General features: G+C 40.7%; 1 protein-coding gene across 2 annotated transcripts in view; it reads left to right on the plus strand.

The window, feature by feature from the left end:
* LOC102683954 (glypican-5-like) overlaps nt 1-17,030 on the plus strand; it is a 141,672-nt gene that overhangs the window by 6,820 nt on the left and 117,822 nt on the right. For both annotated transcript variants that reach the window (XM_006637748.3, XM_015361132.2), the window contains exon 2: nt 363-524. In XM_006637748.3, coding sequence (XP_006637811.3) covers nt 363-524 — 162 coding nt within the window. The remainder of the gene's footprint in view (nt 1-362; nt 525-17,030) is intronic.

Here is a 17,030-nt window from a genome sequence, read left to right on the forward strand (position 1 = left end):
GGGGGTGGGATGAGTGCTGTCGAGTCAGTATCGACTCATGGCAACCCTGTGGATAGTTCCCCCATCACTATCCATAGAGTTTTCATGGCAAGATATGGAAGTAAATTGCCAGGCCTTTCTTCCTCACAGATAGTGCTAGGTTTGTTGCTGTTGTCATGAAGACATGAGCCTCCACTGCCAACACTGCCCCATGCTGCTGCTGCCCAGTATGGGTTATTAGAGAACCTGGTGCCCAACATGGGACATGAACCCACTACCCTGAGATTATGAGTCTCATGCTCTACCAACAGAGCAAGCCAGGGCACGTGCGTGCGTGAGTGAAGGGTTGGTCCTAATTCCTGTTCTCCATCTTATCCTTCCAGTCATGGACCTGCAGGTCTGCAAGAATGGCGGGCCCACCTGCTGCACACGCAAGATGGAGGAGAGCTACCAAGCAGCGGTGCGAAGAGAGGCCCTGCAGCACATCCGCTCTTACAGCTTTGAGCTCAAGTACCTCATCATGGGCCATGCCACAACCTTGCAAGGTAACGATGTCAGAGGATGGGGCAGTTTAGTTTGGGTAAATAGCATAAATGAGCTGGCCAGGCTCCAGAGACCCCAAACAGACTTATTCATTCCCTCAGAAGTGTTTGGGCAGTTTTCTTTCAGCAAACTTCAGTTCCTCAGGTTGATTATTTTCTTGTATCGTTTATTCCTACTCGTCCTACTGTCGTTGCTTACATGATTCCATGATTGCCTTGTTGAAGCTCCTTGAATCCTTTAAAGCATATGCATTTCTGATTATTTAAAGCTATTCAACAGGTTAATATGTCTGTATGTCTGAATCCTTGCAATGAAGACACTTAAAGTTTGTTGAAGTGTATTTCTTCAAAAAGTATTTTCTTTTTTCTTTCACCTGTCAGAAGTCCATGAACTGAAAATGAGTAGTCTTGGACTACTTTCCATTTAATTTTCCTGTTTTTTAACATTTCTTGTATTTTTGGGATGTTCAGTTAATTGTGGGTTACAAAAGAATAATGAACAATGCTCTTGGTCAGTCTACATATGAATGTGAAAGCAGCTTTTACATCTTTATCCTGCCATTACATTGTGAATTGGTGCTGTTATCATTTACAAGCAGGATGCGACGCCCATGAGGCTTATATTTAATTGGATCCAGCACCTTGTTGGACCAAAAGGAAAGGCCGTTAAATAATGAAACAATCAAGTCCATGCCTAAAACAGGAGCAGGCCCCCTCTGGGCCTGTCTACTCCTTCTTACTGCCAAAAACAAAATGTTAGTCACAGCTCTGAGCTTACAGGGAAACTCTGACTCAAATCTGGTTTGTTTTTTCCTAACATCAGTTTATCAATTGATTTTGTTCCTATCAATTCTTTTTTATTTTGAGTACAAAATGGATGTACAGTACATGCATTTTTTGGACTGAATAAAGCTCTTTCCTCTGGAGTTTGTAGCAGGCTAGGAGAGATGCAGAGCACATAAAAAATGGTACACTTTCCCATACATTGACCTGTGCAGTGGAGGTTGTATTGGTTGCTATGGGAACAGTTACCAGGCCAGACAGTAAAAGAAGGGGACAGGGTTCTTCACCTCTTGGGGGAATGCTAATATGCTTTGAATTCATTAAATTAACTAAAAAGCCTCCTAAATGCAGTTTTAGAAAAGTGAGAAAAGCGTGATTGAAAACAATCATTACGTAAAAAAAACCCATCCAATATAAGTCATTTTGTGTAAGCTGCTTCATTTTAATTGGACTTTTAAACCTTATGTAGTAGTTTTATGTGTAAAAGTTACTGAGTTACAGGGCCACATTTTAACACATTAAGTTACTGGATAAGATTAGGTTACACATATCAGCGTTCGTAATTAAGTGGTGTTTAATATGACACCCTTAGTTAATGATTAGTTCGTGGGCAACATGCTTGCCAGCGTGCTCTGGGAAAACCTGGTATTTAGGATCTGATCCCATCTCTGGGGCCTTCAACAATGTGTAGGATAGAGATGCATCCCTATTTGACATGTAGAATTACCGAACAATGCAGCACTTTATTATGGATGAATATTTAAGACATTGATTGTCCAAAGAGTCTTAGGTAAATTATTACTCACACTCTCAAAGATATAATAGCAGTCAGTGTGTGGCTGTATTCCTTCTTGCATTTTGTTATAGCTCAGTCACTGCTCTACAGATTGATTAACTATCCAATCGAACTGAATCAGGATCTTAGTTAATCTGGATCATAGTTTTTGTGATTCAGGAGAAACTGCAGTGGCTGCATTAATAGGAGTGGCCAGTGTAATAGGAGTGGCCAATCTAATAAACTTAGATACCCAGTTTATTTTTTGAACTGGTATTTCTAAATTCCTGTGAAATAGTTTTTTCTGGTTTTAAAGCAGTCAGTATGTGTGGTATGTTATGTGTTCCAAACCAGTTTACTTAAAAATGCAATGTTGTGGCATAAAAATATTGCCACAGTGTAAAGGAGTTTCAAACAAAAAACTTTATTTTCTTGTACTGCAGATATTTCCTTGTCCAGTTTGTCTAACGCTATTTGGGGAAAAAAGAAAGCAAATTAATGTGGAAAGTATGAGACTATAGATTACTGTGCAGTGCAACATATTAAAGATGCCACTTTTGAAGGGTGCATATGTTATAATTTAACATTAATTAAAGTGACTAGATTCTTTCCAAACCTGCTGTGTTTGCTTTGACTGTGTCCTTTCTTAAAGCATGGTGCACATTGAAACCAGGTGCTAATATGCTGTAGTAAAGGCAGATCCACTTTCCAGACGTTCCTGAAAATATACTTTACAAGCCAACTTTACAAGAGGCATAGTATTACTGTCTGCAGTTATCAGTCTACAGAAGTATGGTGAACAGGAGTTTAGAAAGAAGAGACTCTGCAAAAGGACATTGCCCATACTCCATTTTGTTTGCATTTTGGGAATCAACAAAATGACTAACAGCCAAGTGAAAAAGAAAAAGAGAAAAAACTTTACATTCACGTAGCCTTGGAGATACTTTAACATTTGAATTAGCTGCTGTGATTAGATATTTCAACGAAAAGAAAAGCTGAGTTGTGAGTTGTCCACTTACATTCAGATTCCTTTGGGCAAGTTCTGTAAAGGAGTTGGAGGGACAGCTCTGAACGAAAAGACAAATTTCGTTCTTTCAGTGTATTATTTGCATTTGAAAGACAACAGATGTCAGTGATGTGAATTCTGGTGGCTGTGAAGTACTGGTAGACACTACCATCTTTAAAGATACTGATTTAATGGTCAATTTGTTTATTTGAAAATTTTAGCGCTTCCAATACAGTCCATCTCCCAGTTTCTATCAAATATAGTTTTCCAATTGTACTGCAACCTTGTGGAATACAGCCATCTGCAACATACTTAAATGTGTTGTTTAGACATCAACCATCTCCACCGTAATCAAATAGACCTACCACTGCAACTTCCAAATTATAAATGGTTTTGAATGCTCTGAAATACGTTATCCTGGGGCTCCTTAGTAGCTCCAACAGTTAAGCCCTACCATTTATGATGTGTGTTATTCAAGCTTGGCTCATGTCATCAGTGAACAGTTACCAGGTAACCACAAGCGCCAGAACACAGTGTGTCTGGGAATATTTTGTCTTTAGTCAGCGAAGTTGAGGCCTGTAAGGTCTCTGTGAGTGTACATTGACATCAGTGAGAGACCCAGAATTCCTCTAATCTGTACTCACTCTCCTATAAGGAACTCTGTAGTTCCCAGTGTGTTATTATTATTATTCATAATTATATGTTATTCAGCTATATATATCTCACATATCCTTTATTTATCACTGTGTAATTGACCATCGGACAATTCAGAAGATTGTTGTTCATCAGGAGAACTCTGTTGCTGTTTCCTATAGGATGAAGAAGTGAGCCACAGAGCATGTCCAGTACTTACTAGCTCTGTTCATATTTCAAGACAAAAGCAGGTGTTTTTTCCACTTTGGCATCGGATTATGAGCATCAAGAATTATGGGCTCCTTAACCATGAGCGATGGTGAAATCCCTATTGATTGTTTCACCATGACCGATGGAGAAATCCCTATTGATTATTCATATTCTCTAGAAAAAACAAAACTCCCCCCAGGTTGTGCAGTGCAGTCTTTATTTGCAGATACTGCCTGACCTCTGCAATTCGGGGTTGTTTATACCGTGGCAGCATGCTCCGAGCACACACAAGAAAGGATTTCTGGTGCCCCGTGGCCCACTCCCTTTGGTTAGCCACAGGCCCGTATAGGCTCCATGGGCCCTGGACCAATCCCACCACATGCGGCCTGAGAATTCTTCCACAGCGAAAGACAATGAACTGGTACTCCCTTGCCAGCAACCACTTCCCCTCCAGTTTCCTAGTGCGGTTGAAGAGGCGTGACAGCCTCTCAGGGCACCTAGCCACGGGTTCCTGGAGCGCTGGCTATCGGCAGCTGTCTGCTCCTGCTCAGCCGCTGCCCTCGCCACTGGCAGCCGCAGTTTTCCTGGAGGCCGGGCCACGTGCGAGCCATTGTGAGTGCTGCGGGGTCTGTTCATGCAAAAAAATCTACACGACCGTTCCCGTGTAACCCTTGTGAAGCATAGACGACGCAAGTCAAGTAAGGGGCTGTGTCAGTTTGCAAGTGGAAGGAAAAAAAATAGAGGTTCATTTCGTGCCGAAAAGCAAAAAAAAAAACCAACATTTCAGCAGTGGAACCTTCATAGCCCTGAGAATGAATATGTAGACCACAGAGGAACTGATCTGATTGACTTATCCAGACACGAGAAGAGTTCAGTCACAGCTGCATTTTGTCAATTTACAGTATTTTAAATACCAGGGACTGTTTTTTGGGATATGGATACTGTAGGTGCCTGACACGCCCTTGGAAGGTTGCCCTGTACTGTACAGTCCTTCCAGTTGGTGAAAGTTAAATTGAATTTTAATTTCAGTTTGAAATAGGGTGGTTTTATTATTGATCCTTTTCAGGTGTCCTTATGGCATTTATTTTTTCAGTGGTTAGCCGGCCTTTGTCTTTTCTGAGATAAAGCAGGCCACAAACTATTCATCATTGACTCCCTCTGCTGCCCAGTATTGAGGAGTGTTCCGGCTCTGGTCTGCATCCTCTGAAAAGAGCATTGTAATCAAACCTGCAGTGCTTTAGTGTGAGATCCCTGTGCTTTTACAGATGTGTATGTTTTGTTTGCACTTGTGTGTATTTTAATAGAGCTGCACCCTGTGATGCTCTGTAACAAGGGAAGAGGAACTGTAGAAAACTAAAATAAACGTAGTTCTGTAACGCTGAAAGATTTTTTGCCGGACCTAGGTCTAGCTCAGTTTTCGTAAAATGATTTCAAAACTGAGTGCTTCAATTTATGGCTGGAGTATTTTAACAGAATTTAATGTGCATTTTTGTAAGCCAGACAAAATGTCAAATGCTTTCCAATGTAGTCTGAAAACACCACTGAATGACAGTAACTGCATTCTTTACTATAGCTAATTAGCTAATTATATGTATTCAGTATGAAAATATCCTCTGGTTAATGCTGGGTCTAGTATTACTTATGTCTTGTAAAAAATCATTAAGGGAGGGAGCGAAGGATGAAGTAAACAGGCAGACAGCATAGTCAGTAAACAGTACTGGCGTGAATTTAATTGTGGCAAAGGACTGCACCATGTTTGGCTAATTGTGAGTGAACATCCGCTGTAGAACTGGTGACATAACCAGTTTTGGCTTTATCCTAGTCTGAGCTTTTCCAGATTAAGAGAGCATTAGGGAGGTTTCAGAAAAGAGTCTTGTCAATTAGGGTCATCTGGCCAATCTGGAGTAATCACACCTGACATCCCGCCTCTAACTTCCTGAGAGCAACTGAGCAGATGGCCTGTGTGTGATGCCTGTGGCTTGTGCCATCTCATAATCTGGGACCCACTGGGGCTTTGTTGTTGCTCCAGAGTGATCTGAAAATCTGTCTAGTCTGATTCCACGTGCTGTTAAAAAAAAACAAACAAAACAAAATAAAAATCTTTTTGGCCTTATTAGATTTTTAATTTTATGGATGCATTCTGTATCCACTCCAGTATACAGTTACTTTTAGTGGCTCAGGGAACAGGGAGTACAAGGGTATAAAGGAGAAATTGTGCTTTACTCACACAACTGCTGTTAGAATTCCCAATGATGTGAAATACAATGCAATTAATCTGCTCTGGTTTAAAGAGAGTGTTAGGTTCTAATGTGGCTTCAATGAGCATCAGTGGTATCCAATGATTAACTAAAGCTCTGAATGCTGATAAGGTACTTTGCTTTTGTTTTTCAGCCCATCTGTTAGACTAGTAACACTAAATGTGAGAAAGCACTGTAGTAATAACAAAGCAGAAGAGAAAATATTTGAAATATAAAGGGGGGCCTTTAAGATTATTTTTAATGGAGAGAACACTTTAGAGGTGAACAGGGATGTGCACACAGGTGCTACATTGAATAAACATTTGTTAAAGATCAGTAGACAGATATTTAAACACATGATTATCGTGCAATAATGACCCACACTGACACTTAAACTACATTTAAATAGACCATAGAAACACTGTCCTGCACTGAAGTGTGTATAAAGAGACAGGCTGACTGGAAGAGGAGCCTGTTTCTGCTGCAGAAATGGATAGGTAAATATTATCCTACCAGTACAGTACAGAGTGCTAAAGAAAATGGAGTGATATCGAGCTCGCCATTAAAAATAGAAAGAGAGACTCCTTGGTGGCGAGGGGCTGGGTGAAGGGGGTCACTGGTAGAGCAGTGGATGGAGGTAGGACACATGGAGCTCATTACACATGTTCTAATTTGGCTGTGACAGGCCGTGGCCGGCTCTGTCTGGGCTGTGTGTGGAGCGGGTCTGTTTTTTCAGTCAGCTGTCGCACACAGGGCTGGTTTCCCTTGCCCCCTTCGCCGTTGCCAGCAGAACGCAATCGCAGCCGACCCTGGCATCTCATGAAAAGCTCAGTAATCCCTCCTGCTACCTGATGCCCGTGCGTTTGGTTCTGTTGCTAGGACCCACCCTCAAACACAGGGGAAGCTCGTTACAGTAGCAGGGTTTTGGACGGAAGCACATCTGAAGTCTGGGTCCAGGTTCTCCTCACCCCTTTTATAGCCCAGTACAGAGGTAACAAAGAGAGCCGTGGAGAAAGTGACCCCTCAAGTCAACCAACTCTGACCCCAAAATTTCTCTCATGGTTGATTACTAAATAATATACCTTATTTTCCAAAATATTGCTATCTTATTTTTAATTTTTATTAATTCTGTTGACATTTGTTATGTAAAATTAATAATACTTTGTCTTTATATGCGGCCTAACTGAAAAGCCATTCTGCCGCACCAGTAGAAAGCTGTGACATTTAGAGGGAGAGCATACTATAATGTTGAAGAATATAATTTTATTTATGCGCACTTTTCAAGAAAGAGATGTAGATCAGCGTACGTCTAATGCACTTTACAGGAGTGAATAGAAAGAGGAAAAAATGTCCCAGTAAACCAACCCTGCAAAACATTTAAATGACATATTCAGAACTGGGATGAAAATATACATCTTTAAGCGAGTTTTAAAAATGCTGACCTTAGCAGATTCTCTAATGGATTTTGTCAGATATCTCACAGCCAAAAGGAGTGCAGGGCAAAGTATGGAGCACCATGGTGCTGGATTAGCAGGAGTGCTTGTGTAAAGAGCACACAGCGGTGATGTCCGTGCAGGGTTGGTGGTAACAGTTTGTAGATCCCAAGGCAAGGAAGTGGGCAGTTGGATCTACAGCTGTTGCCTGAACAGAAACACAAAGGCAAGGCAACTAGTAGGTGGTCAATGATAGCCCGGCCCTGATGAGTACAGGTGCCTGACTGCATCACATGGGAGGGCGGAGAAAGATTGGATCAGCAGGGACCCACAAAGGGACCGCAGATGACGCTGAGTGAAAATTGTTGATGAATGTGGATTATTAAGCCTGCTGTAGGTTTGCTTTCTAACATGCCCTCGTGCTAGGTGGTTTTTGATGTTTTAAAGAAAAGAAATTAGTGAAATGGATTTGTACACATGTTTAGAACAGTGATTATAATGTATGCTTTCCTCCTGCGGTATTAGTTTTGGAAGACAAAGAACAATTCAGGCTGAAATTATACTGACAGAATTTGTTTTAATAAGCTTTATCGGTGCAGCCCATTTAAGTCTATGCAGAACTCTCTGACGTCTGGTCATAATGTTAAAGTTGTGTTTTAAATTACACCCAGCTGGCACTCAGGCTATGGTGATTTCATCACATCTAGCCCAAATGGCACTGTGTTGACATAGGGTAGTGTTACACTCAACAGTCCGGCCCCCACCCTCTGCATCACTCTGTCTTATGGTTAATTTGGAGAGACAAAATCTCAATGACCATTGTACTTTTAAATATTCAATGTTTATTAATAGACATACCCATTTATCTGTTAACATGTTAGCTGAGTGCATTAAGAACTGCAGGTGTTGCTTTTTAAAATCTACAGATGATGCTGTAATTGGGAAAGCGTTAATACAGTGTAAATAGTTTTTTTAAAGTTTAATTGTGAGCCATCTGCATCTGACCCTCTGGGATCACACTTGGAGCTAGGAACGGCACGAGGTTGACCTCTAAAAATTCATCAGGATCAGGAAAAATGCCAAACTTATTGCCAAATGATAAGTCAGCCATTCATTGCAATATAGCTTTTCAAGTTCTTTTTCTACATTTTGCTTTTCTGTGGACTGTTGCATTACCTAAAGCTCTGATGAATCAAGTGGTCCATCCTTCCCCAGTGAGTGACTGTTGAGGAAATCCTAATTATTCAGTCACTCATTAAACATGGTAATTCTTTAATTAGCGACGAGTGTTTCTCCTGGACACAGCATACTGTACCTTGGGTTTTGTAAAATGCATAACATCATGTGACAGATGTTTGAGGCTCTCTCACGTGTGTGACCTACTAGACGGCCGTCAAGCCATTTGTTTTCTCCTTCTTTATTATGAGAACAGCTGTCCTCCTGGCTTCCCACACTTCCTGCATTGTCCCAGGCAGGACTACTGGGAGGCCTTGTTCAGTTGTCTTCCCCTGTTTCGCTTTGACCATTTGTCCAATTCCAGCTGACAGAAAGTACTTTTCATGTCAAACTCGTGCATGTTTTCCTTTCTGAAAAACATGGAGCTAAAACTATTCTTTTAAATTATTTCTGTTTAGCCTAATTACATTGGTGACTTTTCTTGTCTTTATCTGTCGTTGTTGGTCCAAGTGACCTTTCTTTTCTATGGTCTAATGAATGATGTAGTACAATACCGGATTGTATTGGCCTTTGAAAATGCAAACCAGGCCCTTGCCATTTGCTTGCTTCTTCGCCTGCTATATTCTGTTTTTTATTAAAGCATAACTGTAGTGATTTATTTGATGACACAACAGCGAACAGTAAACATTAGTAAACAAACTGTAAAAGTAGAAGTAAATACAATGTTTACAAGGTGATGGGAAATTAATAACAGGAGACGATGAAGAAACAAAATAACATGCTAAATGACTGTTTCACACAAGTTTTTAAAATAAAAGACATCAATTCAAGGCTCATTTTTGTAGAAGGAACTTCTTCAGTACTAGAGATGTTTAGTTTAACATTGTTTGGGTGGCTTAAAGCTAAAAAATTGCTGGCGCTGTGGTATTGTCCCAGTCATGTATAAGGAAATAAAGGTTATTCATAGACTCTTAGCTACAATATTTCAATATTCACTAGATGTTCAGGATGAATTATTGAATGAGATCCTTGGATAAATTAGCCACTACTAACCAAGCATGCATGAACAGCCAAACAGCCACCTCTTGTTTGTTTCGCCTCCTAGTTAAAAACTGCTTTCCAGCATTTAAAAAGCTAATTACCTCTGTTTTGGGGGGTATTTCTTGTGGATGTTGTAGTTTTTAAATAACGTTATAAATCTGCACCTTATTAAAAGTGGTTTCATGAAGGTGGCCACACATTCCTCTGTGCTTGTTCCTGTATGGTTGGAACACCTCTTCCCCTTGTAACTGGAGAGCACAGGGCCTGGTGCCCGGCAGACTGTCAGCCAGTCAGATGAGGGAGTGGGTGGTGGTCAGGGGAGGCTGGTGCATTGTCCAGGACCTGGCCTGATAGCTAACGGACGGCTGGGATGGCCAAGCCTCCTTGAGGGGACCCACTTTGCTTGAGAAAAAAAGTTTGTGCTGCTCGGTCAGAAGCCCTGTAGTCCTGTAACGAGAGCAAGCTGGCTGAGCCGAGAGCCGCGCCAAGTGTTTGCTGGCTCAGTGGGAAAGCCTTGCGTCTCAAACACCCACCAGCTGCCAAGACTGCATGCTGAAAGAAGGAAAAAACTGTAAAACAAATTCTTTCCTTTGGTTCTGGGCTCCTTATTTCTCAAATATTATCATTCTTTTATTTACCCCCCACCCACCCTTCTCCATCTCTGTAACTATTAGTCTGCAATCTAAGGATGAGGGATCGAAAAAAGTAGATGCAGCCTATGTACTGTATATATTTGCCTGTAATTATTTGGAGTGATTTTGGCATTGACTTCAATTGTTCCTCCTCACCCTTTCGATGTCTTTCAAAAACTGTGAGTTTTCTAAGTAGGTTCTTGTGAAACAAAAGAATGACCAGGTAGTGTCTGATGGTTTTCACTCACAGATGTACTTTCTTGGACAGATTGCCAGCCTTGAGTTCCTTCATTGGTACTCTGTACTATATAAGAGTTACTGAAGGGTATGCATGTTCATTGAGAGAGTAGTGTGATCCTTTTCTGCATGCGTGTACTCCTCCTGTTCAGGTGGGCTTTCTCTGTGTGGTCTGTTTAATTCCCACCTTGCAAAAACATACAGGCAAGGCTAATTGTAGTCTCTGTGTGATTGCATGCGTGTGCTTTGTGATGGACTGGAGTCCAATGTGTAGGACTCCAGTCCCTACCTTGTGCTCTGTGCTTCCAGGCTAGGCTCTGGGTTATCACAACCTTTACCAGGCATAAGCAGCTTTCTGGCAATGGATGGATGGAATGCGATATTGGAGAGTGTGTGTGTGGGGCTTGTGGAACGAGGGTGTGTTTGGTGACATAATACTTCTCTACCACAAGTTAAACAGTTGTAGCTTGTTAATACTTTTTACAGCAGCTTTTTAACACCTTTTTTTTCTCCTTTTTTGCAGACCCTAACATAACTGTAAAACATAGATTACAGGGCACAAGTAATTGAACCCTGTTCGCCAGCACTCGTGACCAGTGCAAGAACACATGGAAACACATGGAAAATGAGCAACAAAGCACAATGTGGCCAAGGAAGCTGTACCTCTGAATGTGGTGTTTTACCTACATTACTCCTGTAAATCCAATTGTAGAAATGGATACCAAAATCTAGATGTAAAATCCAGTGATTTCCTAATTACTTTGAAAGCAAGGCCAGACAAATGAAACAGAATTACATGGTAAGCTGTTTATTGACAGTTGTGTGCCTCCTTGGAAGAGTACCAGAGGATGATGCGCATGATGGAATCTGCATATTTCCTCTGACCTCTTCAAGTATATTGTGCTTTATTGCTTTCAGTAGAAAAATCTACTGGGTTTTAACTCTTCAGCTGCTTCTTCTTTTTGTAACCATGTCTTCAGTACTTTGACTAAACTGCTCAAAGTTGTTTTGATGATCTGAATGCAAATATTTCTGCTGAGATACTTCAGCTGAACCAGGTTTGCATTTGCTCACAAGAACAGATTTCTAAAGCTTTCCCAAACTGTCACGTCTCATTTTCTCTCACTCTCTGACCCATTTAAAAGCTGTACTTTCAGATGATCTCACCTTTTGGTTGCCTCTTTAAAATGGTCACTGTTTTAATGTAATAAATATGGCACCAGGCCACTGGTTGAACCAAAAAAAGAGAAACAATATTTGCATGTATAACTACTTATTAAAGTGATTATTTAATCATTGCTAAAACACATTTAGTTCCAGTATACCGCAAAGTGCACTACAGTGAAGTGCGACTTTCTGTCAGATAATATCTCAATAAAGTGTATGGTAATCATAACTTACACTGTGTTCTTTTACGTAAGGCATTTTACTTTGTTGAGGATAGAAGCACATGAAAGGAATCCGTTTTTCAAGTAGACCCCTTCCTGGAGTTATTCACAAGGGTTGCTTTACGAGATTGGATACAGACACATACATGACAAATCGTCGCCGTAAGAAGTGCATTTTGGAGAGAAGGCGAGGATCATGCCTGGTGATCATGCAAGCATGATGTAAGCAGAGTGGGCTGTTTGGACCCTGGAAGGTGAAAGGGAGTGTCTTGGTCTCGTGAGTGTCATTGCTGGGAGTTTCACACGCTAGAGTCTCAGATCCCTGCTCAGGTCTGTTCCCAGGATAATCGGGGTGATTACTCAACTATTACCTCAGCGCTCCCTCAGCTGGTAGTCCTGGCTGACTGACTTCACACTCAGGAATCGTTTCCTGATTAATTCTTCTGGTTGTGGTCCTCCAGTGTGCACTTGCCTTCGTAATTTTAAGAATTATTAAAAAGCTGTTAGTATTGATTTACCATCTGTGTTTTGCTTTTTCCAATTCTGGTCCTGAGAAATATCTGGAAATCGCAGTGTGTGATCTAATGTGATCACCCACTACTTTAAAGAAAAGCTTATTTTTGCCTTGTGCCTCTTCTGATCAGGCACCTAGATTGGTAGCTTTTCACCAGAGGCGCGCTAAGTAATACCTGCTATTTACTTTTACAAAACCAAGAAAGAACGAAACTGCCACTAGCTCCACTGGATGGAATCTTGAAATTAGATGCAAAACATTTGTACACACAGGGAACGAGTCCTGCTCTTGAGCCGGAAACTCCCTTCAGGAAGGCATGGTGAGGAGATTTCTGAACAAAAAACCTTGTTTGTGCTTCTTGATGAGGATTTTACTTTCAAGTGCCATCTACTTTTAAATTACTGCAGAAATACACATCTTTCGAATATGAACCTTCTTCTTTCTTGAAACACGCTAGCTGAAAGCCAAGTGGCTGATATGGAGGCCCTGGATTCTAAGAGTTCTGCAAATAGAATACAAATATAAAAATAATATAAATAAAGTTCTACATTCTTACAAATTACAAATATCCTGCGTGAGCAGCAAGAAGAAAAAAGGAAAAATAATATATTGACAATAAATATAATACACGAAGAGTCAAGAAAAATTGGTCATCCAGTCATTTTCTCACTGCTTTATCCTATTCAGGGTCCTGGACAGAACGAATCCATTAAAGGGCAGCCACAGACACAGACATGCACACATTCGCGCCAGGGCCGGTTTTTCCAGAAACCAAAAATCTATGAAATACAACAATTAGAAAAAATAAGCAAAATCTAGTGTGATCGTCTGATGCTATCTCCATGACAGCACCTCTTGATAGGAGTTCAGTTAACAGTTTTCAGTATTTTTCTTGCTCTTAAAAGGTTTCTTATCTCTTATTATAGACGTTTGCCTCTTACGGTTAATGTTCCCATTTTTAGAAAGGTACTAGCTCCCTTTCATCTTTACCTCTGCTGAAGTCCTGCGGTTTGTGTTTTCTGCTGGGGAGAGAGACTTCAGGAACATTAAGGTTTTATTTAACACTGGTGGAGCTCAATAATGCTATTTTGTATCGTGTATCAACATTAAGATCTTTTTGTGTTTTTTTGAGGTTATCAGGATTAATTTTATTCGATAATGAGTGGAAGCAACATTTTGATGGATTGGGAGGCCGGTCATGAATATAAGCCACGACAGCCCAGCCAAGTTCCATCATTCATGGTCTTCTAGACACTGATGTCGAGACATCCCCAGTGGACCAGCTCCTAGGTTCTGGATTGCTGAGGATTTTAAGCTCTAATTGGCAACTCCTTATCTTCTTCCCAGCTGGACAGTGGTTTCAGATCCCTAGCTTGATCGTGTTCCTCCTCGATCAGATCATCATTAGACTTTGGCATCCCTGGAATTGTTTATCTTGGAGAGATTTGTTTAAGATGGACTGCCATCTTAATTACAGACATGATGATAGAAATATGGATTGCACATTCTTGACTCCCCGCATCAGCACTGCCCCTGCTCCCACCTGTTAACCCCTGACAGCGCCACAACAGACTTGTTTAATGCAAGCAAGGGGGCAGGAACTCTCCAAGGGACCAATGTAGCAATGTTGTTCTGATCCACAGACAACGAGATGGATAGAAGGGAGACTGTAGCTTTATTATGTCAGTGGCACCTGTTTCTGTGAGATAGCCTGATGTGGAAATGACAAATACTGTACATTCTTTCGTCATTCATTACGCAGTACTTATGTTTTGCATCTACACTAATGTGAAAGTCCTTAAAATGCAATATACCATAAGCCTCTGTTGCTTTAAGATATGGTAGGGTTATTTGAAAGTAAACTGAAGTGTACACAGCATCCATCGACAAACTTACCCTGCTTAAAATGGACTCAGAATGGACTAAGTCACAAGTTATTTATATCCTTTAGAGGTGCAGAGACCAGAGACTCCTTGGTTATTGTCATCCGCAGTGCTGCTTGTCAGTCATTTGGTTCGTGCCTGATGTCAGAGATAAGTCTGCCACGTGGCTGGGTTCAAGACCAAATGCATCAATGCTGCTGAAACCCCTCTTGTGGTAATTTAGAGCTGCTCATGCTCTCATTCTTGTGGTAACACCCTGGAAACACTAGGGGAGTTGCACATCAAAATGTCATTTCTGTGGTGGAGCTGTGGAGATGCCACAGTATTTCTTTTGAAACATTTTGTTTTTGTGGTCACACTGTTGTGACACTTTGGTCATTATTGTAAAGCTTTTAGCTGCCATACAAGACTGAATTGAAAATAACTGCAGCAAATAAATTTCTAACAGCTTTTTTGTAGCATTTTTAAGAGGTTGTATAATGTCCCATTACAACACCATTGACTATTGCCCTCTGTTATTCGGTGACACTGTTCTCCAATGATATAGAACATACTACTACACATTTTATAACACTTGTATGTAGTGCAGATCCCATATGTATTAAAAGAGTGGTGTCCGCAAAAATGCTGTAGTGGATGGCTGTGGTTAAGTAAAGCAGAATTTCTCCTGCAATCAGAAGCAATTCAATTCTCTCGTAATTTGCTGTGTAGTTCTAGTAAGACTGCCATGGTGCTGCTTTTAATTCTGCCTTGGAAGCTGAATTTTCCCTGTTTAACTCAATTGAAGGTGGAGTACTAATGAGAGTTAGTGCAAAGGAAAATGTTCAGAAACCACTGGAATTATTTTAGTGATACATACTGTAGGTCATAGATGAGTAATGTCTTAAACTTATTAATTTATTTTGTTGTTACTTTTCCAGAACTCTTAAAAAGTCAGTAATCATTGTTCCATACATATGCTTAATTTTTTCTGCTTTTCCCCGCTGGGAATTTGTTCATCAAGAGCCTTCATGGTTAAGACCGGTGATCTCATCATGGCAAAGTTTCCTTGTCAGAAAAATATACTGTATATGAAAGAAACACGCCTAAAATCAGTAGTATAAGAAGTTTTACATTGTACACAATATGGCTCAACAGATAACATTCAGAGTAAAGGATGAAGTGGAGTTTTGTTTGAAATGCGTCTCTTTTACTTCATTAAGATACTGTCCTTATGTCATTACAGACCTTCCCCCTGCTTCAATTTAAATGTGTTCCTGCAGACTGTTTTCTGATGCAAAGTTTCTCATTTCTCATAGTGACATTCTGTCATTAGAAGTATCTGTAGTGCTTCATTAAAACTGAAATGAAACCCTTATAGTTTCTGGATTATACAGTATAGTGTCCTATATAAGTAATATATAATCCTTAAAGTGGAGCCTTTCTCTCCTAGAGTATGTTCACTTGTGTTCAACATTGTAATAAGACAGAAAAAAAGACATATATACGAACTATATGAAAGTTTAGCTTTAGACATTATAGCACTGTATTTCTGCACTTTTGCCATGGGTTAGCCATTTGTTTCCATTGGTTTTTACATGCCTTAGCTATACTACAACAGACCATTACAACACATCCACCAACAGGATCGTTGTCTGTCTAGGGTATACAGTGAAGCTGGCACTGTTTAAAGGCGCTTTGTGTGTGTCCGTACTGACTCTGCAGCTTGTCTGTAGGGTGTGCTAACACACTTAGCCCCTCAGGCTCAGTTTCCACCACAGTTGCTGCTGCCCCTCCATCTGTCAGGATGCCAGAGGGCTGACATCAGTGCCTGAGGAGGGCAGCCTAGGCCGGTGCGAAGACTAGTGGGCTTCAGGTTGACATCACCCCTGGCTCTGGGGCCAGGCAGGGCAGGGCACTCTCCCCTTCGCAAATATCATCGCCTCGCCAAGCTTGTGGTCACAACGGCCTTAGCATGTAACGTTAAATATAGCACGAAGTGTTCAGAAGGATTTTCTTATAGAATTACACATACAGCATCTGCCTGTCCATTTAATAGTTTTTTCCCCGATTACAGAGAGTCATTTTCCTCTCTCTCTTTGTAAGCCTGCCTTTCTGGTTTGCTCTCTTAATGCCTTTTTTTAAACACCCTGGCTGTGAAATGACATTGTCACTTCTACCTATATTTTGCCGTACGTATAAGTATATAATGTAATAGAAATATAGATATTATATAATTTCGTTCTGTTATGTGTTGTTCTTTTTGTCTGCCTCCTATCCTAAAAGTTAACATATTCTATTGGTATCGCTCAAGTAGATGTTTAGTCTGCTCGACCGTGTGCTTCTGGGTGGCACTGAAGGGGGCTGTTTCACAGAGAACATTACAACCATTTGTCTTCACCAATATACTCATTTAGATTTTAGTAGTGTCTTAAGGGCAAACACCCTCAGATAATATTACCCTCCTATCAGCTCAATCAGATTAGCTAGGATTAGTCAAATAGTGAATGTTTTTTACTTGCAAGAGGCGGGTGGAGGGGACAGGAATTGGAGAGTGAATCATCAAACATGTACTGTACCTG

Source organism: Lepisosteus oculatus, chromosome 13 (assembly GCF_040954835.1).
Source record: "Lepisosteus oculatus isolate fLepOcu1 chromosome 13, fLepOcu1.hap2, whole genome shotgun sequence".
In the NCBI taxonomy this organism is placed as follows: domain Eukaryota; kingdom Metazoa; phylum Chordata; class Actinopteri; order Semionotiformes; family Lepisosteidae; genus Lepisosteus; species Lepisosteus oculatus.